Raw genomic sequence first — 23,947 nt, 5'->3', positions numbered from 1 at the left:
TTTAATAAAATGAACATCTGTTTCTGCTGAACTGTAGGGAAAAAAGGTGGGTTTAGTTTTTAGCCTAGGTTTATTACCAGAGCATGTCAGTGGTCTTCAAGAATTAGCTTTTTGGTGCACTGACAAGATTCATATTCATCTTAGTTATGGGCCTAATCCAGTTATTAAAAGTTATGTTGCAAATATTTGTATAAAACAATTACCTTAAATTTTTTTGTTCTTCATCTTCATATCTCTGAACTGTACAGGCAAAATTTTAACTGAATATCTGGTTATTTTTTTCTTTTTTCTTTTCAATATTAGGCCACTGACATCTGTGATCCAAACCCAGTCACAATGCTTATTCTGTGTGTCTACCTATATGAAAGTCTCCCTCACTACTTACCCAAGAACACTATAGAATTTACAGGTGCTCTCCACGCAACTGTTGTTAAACAGGTAATGATACTATTGAATTCAGATTAGTAGCAGTACAAGGTTAAAACACTGTATGTATATATGTGTTTATATTATGTATATACTACAACAAAGAATGAATGGGTTTCATGTCATTAGGCTACTAAATACAGAAGATGGAAGCATGCATCTTCTTTTTTTCCTCTTCAGGCTTGGGATTGTGACTTCTGCTGCTGATTTTTTCCTATGCTTGTAAGAACAGAAAAAAATCTACAAATCTAACAAATCTGAGATCAAAGATAGAGAGGAATACGAGATTAACAGGCATAGGAGTGCAGTGTACACTACAAAAAGACTACTCAGAAAAATTGACGTTGGATAGTCTGTGGGAAGTCTACACTCCTTAGGAAGAAAAATGATCTACGTAGTCATTTGAAGTACTTTCTTATTTTGTGACAAACTGATTTTGTTCTTGTTTTTTTGATAGCTGCGTCTGAAAAACCCAAGCAGTAAAACTTTGATATACAACGCTATCCTTGTAGGAAGAGATGCTGATGACTTCTCATTACCTAAAGGAAAGACTGTCACCATCGCCCCTAAGTAAGTAATGATTTTTTTAGTGTTATTAATAAGTCTAGCATTATGGAAATATAAACCTACTAATTTAATAGTGGTGGAACACTAGAAATGTGTTCAACTCTAAGCAGGGCAAAACTAGTCAGTATAAAGATTAGGCTTTTTCTCCTTAACCTAGAACAAATCCAGAGTGATTTATCAGTGGGACACTTGCAGTTTAGCTCAGTAGAGCTTAAGAGCAGAATACATGCCTTCAAATTATTAGAGGAGCCATCTGTGTTCAATAAATATTTTTGTCCCAAAGTACTGTAAGCTTTAATTTTCAGTTTGGATCTGCTGTTCTTCTATTTTATTTTTTTGCCTAACTGAAGTTGAAATATCTCCTCTGAACATGATTCTCATTTTTGACATCAATGCATTGTGGAAGCATGAGCAGGTAAAAATTATTTCTTTTAAGATTTCAGGTTTTGTTTCTTATTCTTAATTGAAGCATGTCTGGGAATTTAAGAGACCATGACACAGGTTTGATAGTAGTGTTATGTTGCTTCTTTTTGCCCCCATCCTCCCTCCCCACCAAGACAGAAACTGTTGCAGTTGCAGTGTAGTTATTTCTCTATTTTACATTTCTGAAAGCCATCTAAGGATTGTGGAGAGATTTAATGTTGAGAAAACATTAGCTTGTTAACATTTTTGGTAGCAGAAATACTCATGGTATATTGCCATCTTTTTGTTCGCTAAGTATGTTTTGCTTTTTCTGTGCTGTGTGGCTTTATGACCAGATACAGGAATTTCACTAATCCCCATTTAACTAGTGAAGACAAGAGGGATGTAGCAGTGACTCTGGCTGTCAGTTAAGAGTTTTTAAGTTTAGACTGGAAGTCTATTTAAGATATTCCTTTACAGATAAAATGGATTAGGTTGTAAAAAGGAAAACAAAGGTCAACCTTTGTATGAAAAGAAACTGTGAGAAGAAGAAAAATTTCAAATACATATTGTCAAATTCAAGAAGACTCAACATAAATACAGTGCTCTTTAAGGATGATCAATATTTCAGTACTAAATGACATAGTTATTGTAAATGTATGCAAAAGGGACAACAAGTAATGCTATGTTTTCAGCAAGCTGTGAGGCTGATTTGATTCCATTTTCTTTGCAATTACTTCAAATAAGAATTAACATAAAAATGTAAGCCTTGAAAATATCATGTGTTTTTCTGAAAGGTCAATGCCATGGCTGTTTTTCACTTCACCTTTGAAAAAAAAAACCCCAAACCCAAGACACAAGTAAATGTGGGCAACCTTGTCATTGAGCTGCTTGGAATTATATACAGCAGCAAACATTTGAAAAAATGCATAGAAATAAAAGCTTGTGGAAACACCAGTCATCCACTGGTGACCTCTGCAGAGTTTATAATGTAACCTTACTTGTAATCTTGGTCATTAAATGAAAAATAGGTTCTTTGTAATTAATAGTTTTCTTAATATTCTGCTGGAAGTGTTTGAGAACTCCAAGCATCGGTGGGATGGGTGGGAGTCTTGTAGGTGCTTTATATTAGATCATAATATCATAGGTGGGTTTTGAAGTGATAGTAACATGAATAATAAACCAACACCTCTGTTTAATTGATTATGTGTAGGCTTATGGCTATTAGTGCTGATTGATATGCAGTTGTGTAAGGTCAAAAAAATGGTAGAGGTTTTGTAGGAGAGAATGTTCTGCTTTCTTTGGAAAGAATGCCTTCAGAGAAACTCAGAAATGAGGTAGGCTTGTAACAGACTTCTAGAAAAAAAGAAATATATTTATGGCCTAAATAAAAAGTGAGGGAGAATTTTCTGTGTATTCAGTAAGAAATTTGATGTGGGTGTATTAGTAAAACTTAATGGAGTTATTTTTTGACGGGCATGACTATAACATGTTTAGGAATAAAAGATGTTACAATAGCTAGAAAGAGGTATTTTGCATTAAAGTTATTTGTTCTACCTTCAGAAGTAAATAATCCATAAATATGGGATTGGAGGCAGATGAATCAATGTGTTAAAAATCACTAAAAATTAGGAAAGCCTACTTGCTATATCAGAGAACAGGAGTCCTAGTTTAAAAACAGGAGTTATACTTTAAAAAAACTTTCTGGGTATCTGTAATGGTTCAGACAACTTAAGATCAGATATTTCTGCATCCTTGTTCCCCTGAATTGAAACTGTTCCTTAGGAATTTATGAATATTATATACAAATATGGCTATGCCTTCACCACTAGTTCATCTTTCATTGCAAGCTAGCTTGATACTAGCCAGCTTTTTTTCCCCTGAAACAACAGGTACTTTAGATAAACCAATGAACAAGAAGCAGTTAAAAATAGCAGCTACTGCCTTGTGAAGGCCTGCTGCAGGGCTCCAGTCAAGTTGTCAAGCTTGCTTTGCCAAAGTTTCAGGGTAAAAGGTCGCAGGAAATATTAGCAGTTCAGAGAACATTTACTCAGGAGAGTTCAGGCAATTACAGCTGAAAAGATGAACCATAGCCTTGATAAGGAGGCTAAAGAAACTGAAACTTGTCAGTCTTCTGATTGGAGAGCTGGAAGACTTTAAGAAAGACATGTCATGTATAGAGACTTGTCTCTAATTATCTGCCAAATATATATATTCTTATATTTAGAAGTAACTATAATTGGATTTAAGATGACTGCACGTCACTGTAATCACTAATGAAGAATAACTGGCTGACTAATCCTGTTGGACCTGCTGGCTGAGCCCACTTGGCAGAGAGGATTCTGTAGATGAAGGCCCAGTCTGAAAGAACTGTGTTTACTTTCCAGGAAAGATGAACTGCAGGAAACTGATAAGCTAAAGAGATCAGGGAAAAATTTGAGCAGAAAGGCAAAGGGTAATGAAGAGGAGTTACTTAAATATATTTAGGAAGCAGTGATGCAGCATTAGATAGAGATGCCAATGATTTTAAACTACTAATAATGAAGTGACAGAAATACGTTCTATATGTCTGTCTGTATTTTCAAAGAAGCGTGACAACGTATACTGCGGTCCATTGCTAGCTGGAGAAACTCATAAATGGCTGTGGTGGGCTAAACTTGGCTGGCTGCCAGACACCCACCCAGATGCTCTCTCACTCCCTCTCTTCAACAGGACAGGGGAGGAAAAATTGCTAAAAAGGTTTGTGGGTTGAGAGACGGGGAGACTGCTTACCTTACCAGTGACCATCACAGGCAAAACAAGCTCGATTTAGGGGAAATTATTTTAATTGAAAATGAATTAAACCAGACTTTTGTAGTGAGAAACAAAGATGAAAATTAAAACGTCACCTCATCTCTTCCCCACTCTCTTCTCCCAGACTCAACTTCACTCCTTCATTCCGGAGTCCTCTACCTTCTCCCCCTGCCACCCTGAATGGCACAGGGGGTAATGGGAGCAGGTGGCTGCAGTCACTTTATAACAGTTCCTCTCTGCTTCTCCTTCCTCCTCATGCTTTTCTCCTGCTCTGTGAGTCCTTCCATTGGCAGCAGTCCTTCAGGAAAAATTGCTCCAGCACGGGCTATCCACGGATCACAATTCCTTCAGGAAATATCCAACTGCTCTGGCATGGGGCTCTCCACGGGCTGCAGTGTGGATATCTGCTCTGGTGTGGTCCTGTCCACATGCTGCAGGGAAATATCTGCTCTGGCAGCCGGAGCACCTCCTGTCCCTCTCCTCCTCTGACCTTGATGTTCCCACTGCTGTTTCTTACTCCTTTTCCTCTCTCCTCTGCCTTTCTGATGTTTTTGACCTTTCTTAAATATGCTTTCACAGACGTGCCACCAGCTTGGCCAATGGCCTCAGCTGTGTCCTGCAGTGGTGTATTGGCTTTGTGTGGCAAGGTTTTGGTAGCGGGGGGGGTTACAGGGGTGGCTTCTGTAAGAAGCTGCTGGAAGCTTCCCCTGTGTTCGAGAGAACCCATACCAGCCTACGGCCATACCACCCTGAGAATGCCTGATCTCGTCTGATCTCGGAAGCTAAGCAGGGTTGGGCCTGGTTAGTACTTGGATGGGAGACCGCCTGGGAATACCGGGTGCTGTAGCCACCAAAAAGACTGTGATGGGTTGACCCTGGCTGGACACCAGGTGCCCACCAGAGCCGCTCTATCACTCCCCCTCCTTCTCAGCTGGACAGGGGAGAGAAAATATAACAAAGAGTTTGTGGGTCGAGATAAGGACAGAAGAGATCACTCACCAATTACCGTCACGGGCAAAACAGACTCAGTTTGGGGAAAAATTAACTCAATTTATTACAAATCAACTGGAGTAGGGTAATGAGAAATAAAACCAAATCTCAGAACACCTTCCCTCCACCCCTCCCTTCTTCCCGGGCACAACTTCACTCTCAGATTCTCTACCAACCCCCCAGCAGCACAGGGGGACGGGGATGGGGTTTACGGTCAGTTCATCACACGTTATTTTCTGCCGCTTCATCCCCCTCGGGGGAGGACTCATCACACTCTTCCCCTGCTCCAGCGTGGGGTCCCTCCCACGGGAGACAGTCCTCCACGAACTTCTCCAACATGGGTCCTTCCCACGGGCTGCAGTTCTTCACGAACTGCTCCAGCATGGGTCCTTTCCACGGTGTGCAGTCCTTCAGGAACGTACCGCTCCAGCGTGGGTCCCCCACGGGGTCACAAGTCCTGCCAGCAAACCTGCTCTGTGGGCTCCTCTCTCCACAGATTTGCAGGTCCTGCCAGGAACCTGCTCCAGCGTGGGGTTCCCACGGGGTCACAGCCTCCTTCGGGAACCCACCTGCTCCGGCGTGGGGTCCTCCAGGATCTGCAGGTGGAGATCTGCTCCCCCGTGGACCTCCCTGGGCTGCAGGGGGACAGCCTGCCTCACCATGGTCTTCACCACGGGCTGCAGGGGAATCTCTGCTCCGGTGCCTGGAGCATCTCCTCCCCCTCCTTCTTCACAGACCTTGGTGTCCGCAGGGTTGTTTCTCTTACATGTTCTCACTCCTCTCTCTGGCTGCCGAAATGCCTCCGTCCCAACTTTTTTCCTTCTTAAAAATGTTATCACAGAGGCGTTACCACTGCCACTGATTGGCTCAGCCTTGGCTGGCGGCGGGTCCGTCTTAGAGCCGGCTGGTATGGGCTCTGTCGAACACAGGGGAAGCTTCCAGCAGCTTCTTACAGAAGCCACCCCTGTACCCCCCCCCCCCCCCCCCCCCCCCCTACCAAAACCTTGCCACACAAAGCCAATACAAGTGGGTCCGTTATGTAGCCAGCTGGAACTGTCTTGTGTCTTGCACAGGGCAGCTCCTGGTCTCTTCTCACAGAGGCTGCCCCTAGAGCCCCCTGCTACCAAGACCTTGCCACCTACACCCAATATCTGTCAAGAATGAATATTTTATATCAGTTGGCTGAGATGAAACTGGCTTCAATCCTAAGCAACTGAACACCAGGGAAATCTTCTGAAGACTATACTGTCATTCTGCTCTGGCTTTTGGGATGCATCAGAACATTCTCAGTGTAGCTTAGTGTCAGATCTTGCATATAATGTAATTAATCTTTGATCTGGGATATCCAGTCTCCAGGGCACTGCACTGTGCCATATAGACTTGCAGTTCACAACAGTAATAGCATAAAGGTCTCTAAGCTCTCTTATGTGGTGTAGATATGCCTATAAGTTACTCAGTCTGGGTATCTTAACAAGAGAAATGATGAAGATCAATATTTAAAAACACCTTCCTGGGAAAGGGACTTGTTTATCTGCAACCCATATAGAACAAAACTTTTTATAAGAACAACAGCTTGAAGCTGGAGTTGTACAAATTCAACCTGGGAGTAGCGAAGGTAATTAAGTATAGAGGGGAAGAAACTCTATCTGAATGACAAATTCTTTAACTGCATGGGGTTTGCAAATCACAGAACATTGAAAATAGTTGAAAATAGTGCGAGAAGTGACCTCAGAAAGTTATTTAATCCAGCCTTCAGCCTCAGATAATATGGGGTGCTTTCTCAGAAAAATGCTTCTGCCAGATGGCAGTTATCAGAAGCAATTGAAGGACGATTGTGTTGCACATAATGGCCTACAATGTATAACTACTTCAGATTGTGTTATCTAGTAATTTCTGTTGGCCTTAAACTCCGCAAATTTGATCCCTCCAAACAACTTTTTATCTTTCTTTTCCTACACTGAAATATAACAAATAAAAGAGAGAGAATTTGATTGCTTGCTTTTTTGAAAGATGGTAAATGCTGAGCTGATAAAAAAATTAAGAATCTTTGACTCCTACAGTATATCAACTGAAGTGTGTGTGGATGAAGCTAGTTATAATAATATGAGAATGAACAAGATTATAGAACGATTCCATGAGCTGAATTTTACCTCACTTTACATTGACCACAACACAGATGAATAGAGAAAAAAAATAAGCAACTTTGTGTTTTCTGTGATGCTGGCTTTGCCACAGAAGGCAACAGTTCACAATTCAAATCAGATTTCTCTGCTGTTGCATGAGCCGGAGGACGAAGAGGCAGAATATTCCATACGTTCCATTTCCCTGTCATTCCTATTTGTGACAAGAGCAGAGTAGGCTCCTTAAAACTTGATCCTTAAAGTGGCTTTGGGAGTGTATGTCTCAGGCAGTATACTTCTCTGGGAGTCTGCAGTCCCCGGAAGCATTTTCCAGGATTTTTTGAATGGCAGGGTGACTTAGGAGCCTTAGACTCTGGGGGGCTTAGCAATTCTTCACTGTCAAAAATGGTAATGTCTGGGGACTCTGCAGCAGGAACATGAAAGCTGTAAGAGCCAGGTTTTCACAACTTCCAGGATTTCATCATTGATTCTCAGAACTGACATCCTGAGACTTTTGGTGTTAGGAAGAACTTTATCCTAGGTGTTAAGCCTAGAGATCATGCTGGGTTAAATTATGTATAGTCATCCTTTCTGCAGTTTGGTGAGTTTTTTTCAATTCTGCTATATCCTTTTTGAGGTAAAGAGGTGCAAACAGTAATTGAGGTTTGAGCCCTTTGGATGCGGTCTGGTGGCCTAATGGTGATCTGTGTTGTTGTCTGTTCCTTTTCTAATTATTACTCACACTTCTTTTGCTTTATTGGATGTTTCCCAGAACTATGCTGATGTTTTCATGAAACTATTTGTCACAAATCCCAGGTTTTCAGTGGTGAGTTATATTAGCTTGGAGGCCATAATTTTATGTAAACACAGAACTGCTTTCCCCATGTGCTTCTCTTTACATCTATGTACACTGAATTTCCTTGTCATTTTGTTGTCTCATAAGGTCCTGCAATCTTTGCACTGTCAATCTTTGTCCTTACAACCTGGAGCAACTTAGAACATCAGTAAACTTCCTTACTTTCCAGTTGTCACAGACACTTGAGGTCTTCATTAATGGCCTTTCTGCATAGTAAGAAGTGACAGTGTTGACTCCTGCCAGTTAGATCTCATTGATTTAGATGTTGTTTACAGTGGATGTCATTTATACTTATCCTATTCTTTTATTCTTTATAATTGTTTCTACTACATTGCATGGTATAGATTTGAGGCTTAAAGGTCTGTTATTGTCCTGATCTTCCCCAAATTTTTTTTAAGATATTGGTGTTCTGTTTATCACCATCCAGTTCTCAGGTCCCAAGGTAGTTTTAAGTAAGAACACTATATATATATATATATTTTTTTTTTTTTTTCCCCTGGTCCATCATAAGAATGAGATAAAGGACCTCCCAGAAAGTTTCCTTGACAGCAGCTGTCATCCAGGGACAAATCCTGCCACTACTCCCATCAAAATAAATTTGTAGAACTTCTGCCATCATTGTGATTGCTCAGCTTACATGAAGAGATGTGTGCATTGAGTTCACTTGAAAAAGTAGCTGTTGTTATGAAAGTTGTGAACCAAATGTAAATTAATATGATTCCATTGAAGACGTGGTATGCTGATTGCTATTACAAGTCCTCTACTTCACCACTTAGTTGTGTAAATATATATACATACAATACAAAACAGGCATATTTCACATACCACTGTTAGCTGATTGCCTCTGCTTTAGAATTTCCAGTTGGCAGAAGACCAATAAATCACACATAATTTCCTTCTGCCTTCTATTTTAATTCTTTTCTATCAGGCTGCACAGTTCCTATAAATTGTTTAATGGGGAAGGCTGATTTGGGTTGGGGAGAGCTTCCTTTTCATTCAAGTATCTGCTATCTCTTCCAGAAAGACAACTAACAAACCTGCAGTTTATAAATATAACCTTTTCCTATATTTTAAGAATTCCTTTGAAGTATTATTTAAGTAATATCAGCTTGAGTAAATTAAGAAATGTCAAGATTTTTAGTATAGGTTATTTTCTTTCTGCCATCTCTTATACAGTTTGTTGGGGGGTAAATTTTAAAATTTCTTGAACTACATAGAATGACATTACAATGAAAGTATAAACCAGTCAGCTGACTTTTTGATATGTATTTAGAGATAATTCTACTTGCAAATCCAAAAATATAGGTATTTTTCTGTTTAGAGAAAGCGCGCTTTGCTCCGGTCATATGTGTAGATAGGCAGAATACATTTAAATTGTAGTGTTCTCTTGCTTTTAGAACAATCCTACACACTATAATTTTTATGACCTTCATACTGTCTTAAGACATTAATCTCAAAATCAGAGAGTGATTTTGAGAGCTTCAAGGTGTGATCTTCAGCCATTAAACTTTTCTTTTTGATCTTGCTTAGCTGCAGGACTAAGGCAAATCAAGTGTAAACTTGACTCTTACCTAGTCTAAACTCTCCTTCCACGTGGCCTCCCCTTCTCCAGTTTTCCATCAGAAACTTGAGCCGTTGCTTGTATGAGAGAACTTTTTTTTCCCCACCTCTTAATTACTCAGCTTTACTAATTATTCTGAAGGTTTTTTTACTCATTTCTTTCATGATTAAGAACACCTAGATCTGCCTCACAACATGCATAAGAGGCTGTCTAACTGTTTAACTCACAAAAACCTATTCAAATAGGGGAGCATAAAGTAAATCAGTTGTTAACTTAGGGTAATAGTATAAGGAAAGAGAACTTCCTGTTTTACTGCGTGAGGAAGAAAAATTAAGCTACATGCTGAGGTCATAAAAAGCAATAAGGACTCAATATTGTTCTTTTTCTGTCTATATAGTTCCTTTATTAGAATATTTTAACATGCTCTTAGGCAGAAGATTGAACTACAACAAACTATTTCAGAAGAAACAAATTACTTTCTTTTCTAGCCCCCTTCCATTACAAAGACTCTAAAATGTGTTCCTGAAATGACATTCTGAGTAATTTCTGAGTCACAGTTTTGTGCCTATTTAAATAATAATAACAACAACAACAACAATATATACTTATTATATACAATAATATATAATAATAACAATCTTTTTTATATATATATATATATTCATTTTTTTTTCCCCTAGGAGACAAACAAGTATAATTGTGGAATTCACTAGTCGTTTTCTGCGCCCTGCTGAAGCAGTGTTGCTACTGATCTCAAAGAGTGTGGGTGGAATAGATGGTGCCACACTGACATTCTCTCTGAAATCTGAAGTCAAGCATATTGAGCCTGCTGTAAGTTTATATATGTATGATTAATATTGTCAGAAAAATGTTGTTAATCTGTACATTGTATCAAACAAAAGTGAACTGAGGTAAGAATAAAAATGTGAGTTACCATCAGCATTAGCCTTTGACCTACAAATTTTCAAGTTTCCACTATTAGCCTATGTACATGCAGAAAAAAGCCTAGAGGAATATTTAAGATTCCTAAGGATATAAATCATACTTAAATCCTGAATAAATTTAAAAATTTTGCACTGATTGCTCTGAAAATAAATCTGGAGCCCTTTCAGCATATGAATGCTTTTAGAAATTCTATTGCGGAGGCGGTGATATGCTTCAGCCTAGTGATTTCAGCAAACTTTTGTTAGACGTTGCTAGGTTTGTTTGTGCTTTTTAACTTTAGACGGTGTAGATTTAAGATATATCCCAGAAATACTCAGAGCAGAGATAGGCATGTGTTCCAGCATTTGTTATCAAACATTCATTGAGCAGATCTGGATAGATCCTCTTCTGAACTTAGATGGTGTTTATGCGATTCTTTTTTTTTTTTTTTTTTTTTACATGACTCTCTTTATACCATAGCAATAGACACTGATGTTAGAAAGGAAGGTTGGGGCAAGAGAAAAAAATAGAGGACACGTAAAGATAAGAAGGAAAACAGATGATAGCTTGATTCTTGGCCTTGTGCTATTATTTGGAAGAACATTTAAAATGTGCTGAAGTTTAATGCATGTTTAAAAAGAAATAGGCTTTAACTGTTCTTTGCTGGCAACAAAGCCTAGCATTTAAATTATGTTAATTTTGTAATCACCAGCAGTCAAACACATAGTTCTAGTCGTCTTTGAAATATTTTCCTGTTTGTTTATGTATTATACATGAATGTAGTTTCACAACTTTTTCATATTGATAAAAATTTTTGTTCTCTTTTAGGATATATTAGAATGCAAATCTCCATGTTATGAGCTGAAGAAAGTTATCCTAAATGTTACTAATCCCTTCAGAACTGATAGCATATTCAGGTAGACAATGCTGTAAATACAAATCTTTAATGATCATGCTGTTTTATCAACTCTTTTCCATAATTTTCTTCTTCTCCTTAAAAATGTAAAACCTTGAGGTTAAATTATAGCGATTTACATTACCAAAATTGTTAAAACACTATGAAGTGGAAGCTATCATAATGGATAAAGAAGATAAATAAGCCTTAATTGAAATCCATCTCAGTGTAAGCAATAAAGCTAGAACTTTAATCAAATGGAGTTCATCAACCTTGCTTGTATTTTTGTGTTTGGCTGAGGTCCAGCAGAATTCCAAAGAGAAACAAACCATGTTAATTAATAGTTGGTTATTTTTTCCCCAATCTGCTTTATCCTGCTGTTTAAATTTTTAAGCATGCAAAAGAAAAAAACATGCATTTGCCTTGAGGCTCACATCACTATCAGTTAATCTAATTTTTCATTTGTATTCATCGTAGCTGTAACAACTGCAGAATTATAAATGTTGCTTTCCTTAATACAAAAGAAATAGAGTACTCTGCCCCTTTAAAATCTATTTATGTGATCTGACTCCATATTTTGTCTTTTGGTCTATAGAGCTAAGCATTGGTTCATGTCCTTCATTTATTTACAAGAACCACTTTCCATAATATTTTTAGCTTGTTTTACTGATCTGTTTAATATATGTTGCATAGGCTGCAAATTAAATTTCTCTTTTCCCCACGGAATGGGTTTGGTATAGACACCTGTAACAGGATTGTTTTCAATGCTCCAGCAATGTGCTCTGGCATAAGCCTCGTATGTGGGAATCATATGAATTTATTTAGCTTCTGGCTTTTTTTAAAGTCCTTGAGGTGGAATAGATTAAAGGCAATGAAATAATGTAGTTTTACATATATCATGTCAAGTAGCTTTTGAAACTACTTGAAGTAATTATCAATTTGGGCAACATTTGAACCAGTAATCAAAAATAAAAGATCCTTTGTATCAAGTTTCCAGTGTTTTGAACCATCTAGTGTTCCATCAGGAGGTGCATTGCTTAGTTGCAAATAACAGTAGGAAGTGCATTTGTGATACCAAGGAAGTAGCTCTTTTACAGAAAACTAGGCTGAAAAACTTAACACTAGGTGTATAATACGGTATGATTTAAGAAAAGGACAAATTAAATATATAAGTGCCTCTTTGAACTCATGTCAAATATATAGCAAATGTCAGATATTTCCAAAAGCTGTAAATTCTGCACCCTAAACTAATGCTTGCTTAGCGTTCAGCAACTAGTTAGATGTTACCCATTATATCAACTAAATAATGTTTTCTGTTTTTTACAGTACCTAGCTTTTAATACTTATGTATAGATACAGTTTTTAAAGAATACTGAATGTTTGTAGTTCCTTAAGAAAAATTAGTTGAATACTTTTAAAATTGTCCATTACGTTTCTTTGTGAAATGCAGCTATTTCTCTCCCAAGAATAGAAAAGTATATCTAGAATATAAGATGCTACAATAAGTAATGGTCATTATTATTATTTTTTTAAATGGCAGGTTCAATGCTTGGGCAGAGAATCAACTAAAGCTGATGTAAATTATCATAACTATTGAAAAGTTTGAATTCAGATCTACAGCTAGTGCTAAGCTAGTTGACATTGGCTTCTGTATTTTTACTATGTCCTCTGTAATCTTCCTTCTGTTTTTACTGTCATCTAGGAGAGCAGAGAACATGCAGAAATGTAGTTTAAAATGAATGAATTATGTGTGCTGGTGCCATGTAACAGAAGTTCTATAGTGACACCAAAAATGAATTCTTGACTAATGACTAGCAGCAGGTCAATGGATTATCCAATACCTAGAATGGAAATAATGTGTGTACAGTATAATGTACATAAAAGGAAAGAAGATAGGTATCTTCCAGGAAAAACTAAAGTGAAGCAGTTGCTTGTGGTTTGTCAGGGAAATCACCATTTATTCTATCTTAATAGATTCATTATTTACAAAAGCAAAATAAAATTAACTGAGCTTTTCTTCTTCAAGTGTAAGTGAATCGATTATTCAGTCATTTATTTAGTACAGACCATATTGTAAATACACTTTAGAAAATTATTTCAAGTTAAAATATGTATATAATTTGTCTTAATATTGAAATCGGCATTATTTTTCTGGTTTTAAATTTTTCTTTTTTTTAAATTTTTTGAAAAGAAAATTGAAAATTGGTCTGCATGTCATGACATGGCTGTGGACCATCCCTATGATTACAAATCAACCTATGGTATTGATGAGGTAGTAGTTTACAATATTTCCCAATAACCCTTGAATAAGTGTCTCAGCATTTTGCATGCTTATATAAGCTTTACAAATTACATGGCCTAAGTTATGCAAAATGTTTTAAGTTATTAAATAAAGAAGAATTAATAATTATTAAATAAGTATTTTTTAAAATCTGTTTAAAAATTTTTTTTACAGTACTTTAAAAATATTTCCAATGGAAAATAATAAGCTTCTTTACCAAGCTTTTGTTTAAAAGTTAGAATAAACCGAGTTTTGTCTTCATTCTGCAAGTGAAAAATGCAGTGATTATGTGTACTTGCCATACTCCAGGGTCATTTTGCTGGAATCCACAAGTTATTTAATGCAGCCAGAGCAAGTATATCAAGCCAGGCAAGTAAAGCAAGAGCAAATGTTCAGGTAAGTTCTAAATGGCAATTGCTAATTATAATATCTTGAATGATACAATTGTATTGGCTTTACATCTTCGTGTATAGTTGTATGCATACCCGTTGTAAAAAATTACAGGTTAGGACATGGAAATATTGTAGAATTATGTAACTTTTTAAAAAACACTTTACAGATAACTTACTCAAACCGTGGAGAAAAGATAAATATAGTGTAAAAGATAAAAATGCTTGTAATGTGCCATTTGGAAAAAGTGTTAGAGAAACCAGGATCGAAAGGTGAACTATTGATGCTGGGACAGGGGCAACTGGTGACTTAGGTGACTGAAATGCTGAAAACGAGTTCCAGTTCACTGCAACAGGATTCATTCTGATTCTTGGAATGAAGAAGGTAGAGATATTTGAAGGTGCAACAGTAAGGTCAAGTTTTTATTTATAAATAGGTAGTCTATAGAATTCTAATTGTGCCTCAGTGTAAAATGTTGCAGGTTCAGTAGGCTCCTGGAGATGCAAGGGGTTAATAGTGCAGATATATTGATATAAGTTAATTTAATTTTGTGTCTAGACATCATTATTTAGCTGAACATGGACAGATTTTCTAACATAGGAAATCTGGAAGGAGTAGGAGAGTTCAAAGTAAGCATGGTAAAGATAATAAAATGGCAAAAAGTAAAAAACAGAGAGCAATTGGAATGGCAGTCAAGGAGAGATATAACGAAAAGATCTATGCTTAAGACACAGTCTGAAAGAAGGCTTTCTACCTTCACTGTCTTTAATTGTTAGACAGTAAGATAAATACCAATAAGCTTAGATGAACAGTCAGCAATCTTTGCGGGCAGGGAAAAGGTGAAATGTAAATCAGAATCGCTGATAGTCAAGGTTAAAGGAGAGAGAATCGAAAAAGTTTGAGAACTAAAATTTGCGGCACTCTCCAGAAGTGGCCCAGCATAGAGAAAGAGCTACTACAAATATCTAAAACAATGTTTGGAACTTGCCAGATATTAAGAATTGCACTGTTTTAATAATTGACAGTTTAATAACTCTATTTTTCAGTCATAGATTTGAAAGTGTTAATTCTTTTTGATGATAGATGTTGCATTCACATATTAGGCAGTTTATTTATAGACATCCATTTCTCTAATCTTCTGTCACTTCAGCCATGTTTTATAATTATTTATTCATAGAGCAGTATTTATAATCATCAGTTGGAATCGGATAGTAGCTAAAAAACCCCCAACAGAAGTAAGAAGTCACCTTAGACGAAAGATAACCAAAGTGTAACCAATCAGGTTTCCTCTCATAGAGGCAGGATCTAGCTTTGAAAATACACTATCAGCAGCCCTTTCACAATACATGTGAAAAATACTCCAGCCCAGAACTACTATCAAGAAAGAATACTATAGCCTCCGGAACACTATTACATAGACATTCTAGGTGGATGCATTCAATGCCATTCTGTCTCTCCTTTCTGTTCCGTGGGCTGTACTGATTGCCAGTGTCCTGTGCGCTCTGTGCACTTATAGCTAAGCTACACTTGTCAGGTGTGCTACAATAGATGAACCTCCAGTGATTAATGATAGTTTTGAAATGTGCAGCCAACATCAGCAGAATGATTTTCGTACAAAACCTGCAGATATGTTTAGCAAGGCCTGTGTCCAAGGGGAAATAGCCATGCCTATTTCATGTAATATATGTTAGAAAAAAGAGTCTGGTTGTAACTACCAGTTAGTCTAATAAGATCTCCAGACTCTCAGCCTACTAACCAAATGTTGGACTGATTTGATGGGACGCTACTTCTGTTCATATTTTTTGCCAAAAAGACATTTGGTCTTTTCTGAATGTAATTCAAAATGTGATGTAATAAAGAATCAATGTTCATATCTCCTATCCTATCAATTCTTATGGGGGAGATAGATAACATTTAGAACTCAAATGCTATTAGCATACGCCAGAGTGAAGGACTCTATCTTCAATTTAAGCAAGAGAAGAAATAACCTGGAAAATTGTATAACTCTTATTAAAAATTAGCTTAGGACAAAACAATGATTTTCTAAAACTGCTATCTGAGGCCTCTTGCAAAGAAAGAAAAAATAATAGAGCCACTCTGGTAACTCTGTTAATGTCTACACATTTTACTAGTATATTGTACTTAGAGGTAGCAGAAGCTGTTGAAATAGAAAAGGATTTTTCATCACCCTGCATATTTCAGCTTTATTTATCCCTAGGAAATAAATCAGTCTAAAAAGTGTAATTTTACTTACACATACAGGCCTCACTCTTACTGAAATTTATTTGAGGGCATCTTAAGTCTTTAGAAATCTCTAGTATTGATCTGCTATAATTTTAGATGTTTCTGTTATCTGTGATAATAGAAGCCACTTAGGTGCTCTTTTTAAGAAGATTTTTTCTTGAATGGAATATAACAAACTTCTGAAATTTGTGTTAAAAAAACTAGCATATGTGCAATTCATAACTGATAAGTAAGAAGATTGTGCCTTCAATCATTTTCATTCTTTTGATAAATCCAGAAAATGCCTTTCACAAAATGGGGACCCATTGCTCTAAGTGCTCCATAAGGATAAAGCTAGCATAAAATCAGTGCTTATACTCTAAGTAATTGTGTCTACATGATTGATGTCATTTGCATGCTTCGATCCTAACAACTTAATAATCTGTGCAGATCCAAGTGGGTCTCTCAGTCTCGTAGTTCCTTCTGTGTCCTCATACTATGCCCTTAGTAGTAGCGCCCAGATGAACAATATCCTTAACTGGGACACAGTGCTGTCTAAGCCAGAAAATCTACCAGTAGCTCACATCTGAGGCACGGTGTCATTCAGTGGTTGCAGGCAAGACTTCTTTGTCCACAGGGAGCTGAATGATGTTTGGTGAGAGGGACAGTATTTTTTCTTTCATTCAGTTGACATAGTTTTTCTTTTGAGTATACTGTGATACATGTGCCTGGATTTTTTCAAGTTAGGCACTTTTCTATGCCTTTCCAAGCCCTTGACACTTCAGTTATTACCCTTGGTCTACATCTGTGTGCTAGCTTGGTCTGCTTCCTGTGGGAGAACAACAACCAGGTGGAGAGGTGCACACCACATGGCCCAGAAATTCTATTATAAAACTACCCTTAAGTAGTTTTCAAGCATGTTGGTATTTGGAATGATGTCCATTAAAACAAAAGTGTTAAATGACAGTAAAAGTTCAAGGTTACATTTAATAGCTAACTTTTCTTCCAAAGATTTCCTTCTGTAAAACTACGAAGTGGGATACTAATGATTCACTACTAGTCCTATTCTAAGACCATGACTGAGCAGTTTAGAGTATGCATTACAGTGTCCATGAGTCATAATGATGGTCATGATTGCAGATTGATTTGCAAAAAAAAGCTGTGTATGTGGATAAATATTATTACATCAAGAAAAACTCATTCTAAACCAAAAAAAGGAACAATTAATTAATGAATTTCACATCAAGCTTTGCAGAATGTTGTATATAGCTTCTAAATGTTAAATTATTAACTTTTTTTTTAACCAGAGATAATACCAGTAGTTCCTAATATTTTTAATTTTCTGAATTTTGTTCTTACACTTTTTGTTCTAAGCAGTTTCATGTGTCAAGGAAAGAGTTACGTTATACAGAATACCTGTATTTACTTATTCATAGGATAAAGAAAAAATGAAGATCTAAAGGCTCCATTGTGTCTCTGTGTAATATAGGTTATGAGATACAGCATTAATACCTCTTGTTTCAGAAAATAAGGTTTAGAAATATACTATTAGGAGTCATCACAGTTCTGATTAATATTTGATGTATTAGAAATTGATCTGTACTAATGTAAGCCACACTACCGCTTTGGGGCAGCTCCTGTTTTAATTTCTATCCTAGTCTTTGTTTCGAGATCACAAACTGTCGCAAAGAGCACGGAAACTGGCAAATATCTTAGATGTGAGTTCAAAAGTTTCATTATTTTCAGTGCATTAGTAAGCAGTTCCTTGTATCCTTTCTCTCTCTAATAAAATGTCTGCTTGCGTCTGTTGTCTAAAGTTCATTGATGAAGTCGCTGCTCTGTGGACTTAAGATTTCCCCATGGTACCTGACACTTTTTATTTTTCTTTTTGCCTCAGTAAGATATAAAGTCTGGAAGTGGAAGGGACTAAAAAGGTCATCTAGTAAATTCTGCTCCAAATACAGAAAGCAAAGTAATTTTCCTTTTCTGAGAATTTGTTCGATGGAAAACAGAGTTATTGGCTTGTTTGAACCCTGGACTGAAGACTAGAGGCACACCATGGCACATGTATAGCTATGATGACATGATGATGTATGCAGACTACCTACATTGACTGCATAGATGATTTTGCTTTTGATCTTGATTTTTGGCATACCTGATAACATGGCAAGTCCAGCCTCTTTGTGGTACTATGTAGGAAGAGGTAACTGACAACTCAGAGGTGACAGCTACTAAACTGTTTCTTACTGGTGCACAAGTATGGAAGTGAGTTGGAACTACATGATCTTAAGGTCCCTTCCAATCCAAACTGTTCGATGATTCTATGATTCTAATTTGTAGTACAAGGTTGAACTGGTTAGACTAAACCATAGCAAGAATGAATTGGAAGTATTCACACCTGCCATTTTCTCTGTCTCAACCAGGTCTTTGTACGAAGCAATTGAGAGGTGCCCTCCTAAACCAACCCTCACCTGTAACTTATTCTTGCAGAACTTTTTGTTCATTTAGTACACAGTAAAATAACCTCACTTTGGAAGGCACAAGCTGTGTTTGCAAAAAACCCCAAAACAAATGAGAGGCAGTTTGTGAAGTTGCTTAGTCACCATTCTCCCTGTTAAACTGAATCACTCTACCTGAGTTATCAGACTTAGAGACCTGATCCAGTGTGATATAATGTGCTTAGTCTCACAAGTAGACCGCTGATCCTTTGCCGTTGTGTCTACACAGCACATGCATAACTGTTATGCTGGAGCTTGTCTTGGGTTCTTCAGTTATGTTTTTCTTACAGTAGACTTCAGTGTTAAAACAGAGTAGAATGATTGGTGTGTTAAGTTGTGATAGGACACTACTGTGGGCTTAATACCATAGAATCATAGAATTGTTTGGGTTGGAAGACACCTTTAAAGATAATTTAGTTTCAAACCCCTACCATGGGCAGGGATGTCTTCCACTAGACCAGGTTGCTCAAAGCCCCATCCAACCTGGCCTAGAACACTTCCAGGGATGGGGCATCCACAACCTCTCTGGGGAACCTGTTCCAGTGCCTCACCACTCTCATCATAAAGAATTTCTTCTTTACATCTAATCTAATTCTATGCTCATTTAGTTTAAAACTGTTACCCCTTGTCCTATCACTACAGGCCTTGGTAAAAAGTCTCTCTCTCTCTGTCTTATGTCCCCCCTTTAAGTATCGAAGTGCCACAACAGGGTCTTCCTGGAGCCTTCTCTTCTCCAGGCTGAACAACCCCAAGTCTCTCTTCACAGGAGAGGTGTTCCAGCTCTCTGACCATTTTTGTGGCCCTCCTCTGGACCCTGCTCTAGCAGGTCTGTGTCTTTCTTGTGCTGGGGATCCCAGAGCTGAACGCAATACTCCAGGTGGGGTCTTACCAGAGCAGAGTAGAAGGGGAGAATCACCTCCCTCGACCTGCTGGCCACACTTCTTTTGATGCAGCCCAGGATACAGTTGGCTTTATGTGCTGCGAGTGCACATTGCCGGCTCATATCTAATTTTTCATTCACCAGTATCCCCAAGCCTTCCTCCACAGGGCTGCTCTCAAGCCGCTCATCCCCCAGTCTGTATTGGTACTAGAGATTTGCCCAATCCAGGTGCAGCAAACAGTCTGTGTAGACTTATTTTATGGTAGCTTTAAGCTATTCTGCCTAATTCATTACCTTATTTCTCTGTATATGGAAAGTGGATGTATTGAGCCAGACTGTGAGTACAACCATGCTTCTTATACCTACCTGATCTTAACTATATTCCTTTTGCTTTTATTATCGAATGAGATGCTATTTCTTTTTGTTACAGAAGAATGAGACACAGTCTTCATGTCTTCCACAACACAGTTTCATTTCCCTTTCGCTTCACTTACATGCAGGTCCTTTGTTCATTGGGGTGAGAAAAAATTTATAGAGACGTTTAATATCATGTCAAATCAGTGTTGTGAGTTTCTCTGTCATTCAACTCTGAAAATAGGACTTATTCAATGTATAGTTCACCCCAGTGAAGAAATGTGTTCTCAATTTGTAATGTATTTCCATGTAATATGCTTATTATGTTATTTTTTCATGCAGCTTTTGAGCAATTTGTTATTTTTACAGTGACTCTTCTGCTGTAGTCTGTTTTTGCAATCATGACTTGGCATTGTGATTCAAAGATAAAGCATTGAAAGACATGACGTTTTTTTATAAAATTTGTATTTTTGTATTTTTATGTGAGATACTTATTTGTAAGTATGGAATAAATAGTACGTTGTACTCGCATACCTCAGAGATCATTTTCCTTTCTGAAAAATGGTCTTTAAGTATAGGTATTAAAATGAATCTCCAGGGTAACATATTCTGAGAATTTTACAAGTCCGTTTATTTAAGGTTGTGATTTTTTCTTAGCCCAGCAAGATTAACTATTTATTTTGAGAGACCCAATAGCTGTCAAATATTGTATGTAATAATTGTTTGCTATAAGCTGGTTCATCAAATTTTACTGCTAGGGGAGAATGACTTTTACGTGTGGATGATATTAAACCTGAGTCTAGAGCTGAAACTCGCAGTATTTTTTTGAGATACATTACAGTATAGTTTTCAGCATCTATGACCTCTCTGTTTTTTGTAAATTAGACAAAACTCTCCTTCCTTAAATGTAACTGCACAGTCTTAATTCCTGTTAACGATGGTAGAAATTATTTGTAAAGAAGGATAGAAAAAGTCATATCAAGGAAATATGATGGTAAGAAGCACACTTTGCTTTGGGGGGATGGGAATAAGCAAAGATTTTGTTGTAAGTTGTTTTTTCGAGTATATCTGTTCTTTTCAAATACACTTGAAAAGCAATATTGTAACGAACAGAGTTAAGGTGTTTAGGTTAAGATTCATCCCCTTCACTGCTTTCTCGGACAAATCCTTGATTGCATTAGGTTCCTTGTGAATGATTAACTGCACTGTTAGTGAAGATAGATCATTCCTGTAGCCTTGGTGTAAAAGAGGTACAGAGGGAAAAGCTTTGCTGTTCCTGGGCTTCCTTATCCCCTCTTTTCAGGGCTATAACCTTGTGGAAATGAACCTTGTATGTGAACTAAATTAACTCAAACAAGAAGGGAATTATTTTTAGTAGAAATTGCTTGAAGAGCTTCTCTTACAAGATTTGATGCTTCCTAGCAAGATCATGAACAACATACAATTAACATGGGGATTTTACACCCCTAATTCCTCATTGCGTGGTATAAATTCCCCAATACTTACTCAATGAGCCAAGAGTAAAATTAGCCTTTGTACAGAAAATCATGGAAAATTATGTTTATGTTTATTCTGTGAGCACAAACATTGTAAAGCATGTGTACAAAAGTAAACTTCAGGTGACTTTTTTTGTATAATAATTCTTGTGAAGAAAAAAAAAAGAGAAAAAGAAAAAATCTAAGGAATATTTTAGAGAAAAACTATTTTAGGTAATTAATTTCCACTCCAATATTAAAAAGACAATGATTTTGAGAATGGCAAGTGTAAGATGCCAAATTCAGTCTGTTTGGAAATCAGCACCGTAAGGAAGAGAAATGATTTACACCAGGTAGAGATAGTGGCAACACCAGCCTCTTTTTTTTTAGCCATGAAATATGCAAATGTCCCACTATGTTGTACTTTTTCTTAAATAATTGTGCTCTGTTTCCTTTAAGAAAAAATCATGGCTCACAAGTTTTAAATAATTTGTGTACTGTTGATTTGTTGCAGTTCATGAATCCCTGGTATACAGAATTGTGGGATTCCAATGGGATTTTTCTAATGGTTTAAATCTGGATCTTGCACTTACTAGATTGAATTTGGATCACTCTTAACATTTATTAGGGTTAGTGTAAAATCCATGTTTTACTTAGCTTTACTGTTTTCATTTGTTAAGAAAAAGGATGCCTTATCTTAACAAAAGAAGTAGATTTCCTATTAAATTTCTTAAACATATTGCTGTCCTGGGCCTTGGTTAGGTTAGATAACATTGTATTAAGTCACCCCAGTTTTATATGTGTTGTGATGTGTTTTTTACTATTACAATGTGGCTGTCTGACTTTAAAAAGTCTAAACAAACAAACAAATATGAACTTGCATGTTATTTTTGTTTGAATTTAAAAAATTAGATTTATATTTAAAAATCTATAGGGAAAATATTCAGGAAGCTGTCTTTGAATATTTTATATATTTATAATAAATTAAAGATTAAAACATTTATCTGTCCCTTGTGAGTTATAAATACTCATGACTAGCAGGGAGAAGGATGCCAAATCAATCCACTGTATTGTCCAGTGTATACATCATAATTTGAAATCCGGGTGCATAGTGAGATTATTTAAGTACCTTAGAGACTACCAAAATGTATGTGATTCAAAGTGAAATAGTGTGTCTTGAAGAACAGAAATATTTGTTTCAAATACCTACATTAGAAAATTGCATTTAGTGGTAAACTTTTCTAAATTATTTAGAGAAATTTTTGCTGTTTAGGTGTAGTAGTACAAAACCCCAAACATTACTGTTTTACATTCCAAATAGAAATTATGAGATATCTTTTAAAGCTAATGATATGTCATACTACATAGGAGTTATTCAAATGGTTGACTTGCAGATTATAAAATTTAGTCTCCATAACTGTTAATATTCTATGGAGTAACTAGTCTCCACATTTAAGAATATATATAAATGAAATATAAAAAATAAGGTTAAAAGTATCTCTTGTTAATGCTCTATTGACTTTACTGTCTAGGAAGAGTTAAATATAGGACTTTATAAAGCAATGAGCCTCTCATTTCGTTTACCATTGAAAAAGCAAACTTCCAAGTGATGAACTTCTTGTGTATTTCCAGCCAAGATCCACAGCTTACTTTATTTGTAAAAATACAATTTATTAAGTAGACAAAGAAGGGAAAAGAGGAATAATTCATTGCAATCACAATATGTTACATTTAAAATAATATTCCCCACAGGTAAAATTTTCAAATTTAGATGGTGAAATACTAATGTCTCTGAGGCCAGAAAACTGCAGTTGCACCGAACAATATGTAACAAGAACAACAAAAATAAAACTGTTAACATTTTAATTGGAAAAACTGAAATAAGATAACATTTCAACGGTGGTGTATTTCAGGAAATGAAAGCAATTAAGGTCTGAACCTTCTTTAGGATTTGGTAATGTCGCTCCCACAAAGATGCAGACTTCTGTTGAAATCAGTAGAGCCCTGCACAGGAGTTGGATTTCTTGTATTTCTCCAGGCCTAAGCAAGGAAACAAAAAGGGGATTTGTTAGCTTTATTTGACATTTGTTGAACTGATGTTGGGGAATTTTTATTGTACCCCTTGAGTCAAATTAAACACACATTTGTGCTTAAGTATAAAGAATTAATGAACAAATGCAGCAGGCAGAGACCTACCGCCATAAGCGGTTCTACGAGGAGTCCGCAAATGTGCGACACGGGCTGATGCCTTCTATACACTTGCCCCGACACCGAACCTGTGAGCGTCAGCATCAGGTTCCTCAACTGGGTGT

The 23,947-nt window shown here is 36.8% G+C and overlaps 1 protein-coding gene and 1 non-coding gene across 2 annotated transcripts in view; both read left to right on the top strand.

The window, feature by feature from the left end:
• The window catches only part of CFAP47 (cilia and flagella associated protein 47), a 364,054-nt gene that overhangs the window by 122,479 nt on the left and 217,628 nt on the right, over positions 1–23,947 (top strand). The window contains 5 exon segments of the mRNA XM_052795043.1: positions 304–438; positions 884–996; positions 10,698–10,860; positions 11,468–11,556; positions 14,125–14,211. Coding sequence (XP_052651003.1) covers positions 304–438; positions 884–996; positions 10,698–10,860; positions 11,468–11,556; positions 14,125–14,211 — 587 coding nt within the window.
• LOC128145333 (5S ribosomal RNA) lies at positions 4,920–5,038 on the top strand. The gene has a single exon (XR_008236437.1). It is a non-coding gene; the product is annotated as a 5S ribosomal RNA (ribosomal RNA).

The sequence above is a fragment of the Harpia harpyja genome, chromosome 8 (genome assembly GCF_026419915.1).
Source record: "Harpia harpyja isolate bHarHar1 chromosome 8, bHarHar1 primary haplotype, whole genome shotgun sequence".
Taxonomy (NCBI): Eukaryota; Metazoa; Chordata; class Aves; order Accipitriformes; family Accipitridae; genus Harpia; species Harpia harpyja.
This window is presented reverse-complemented; position numbering and strand designations above follow the sequence as displayed.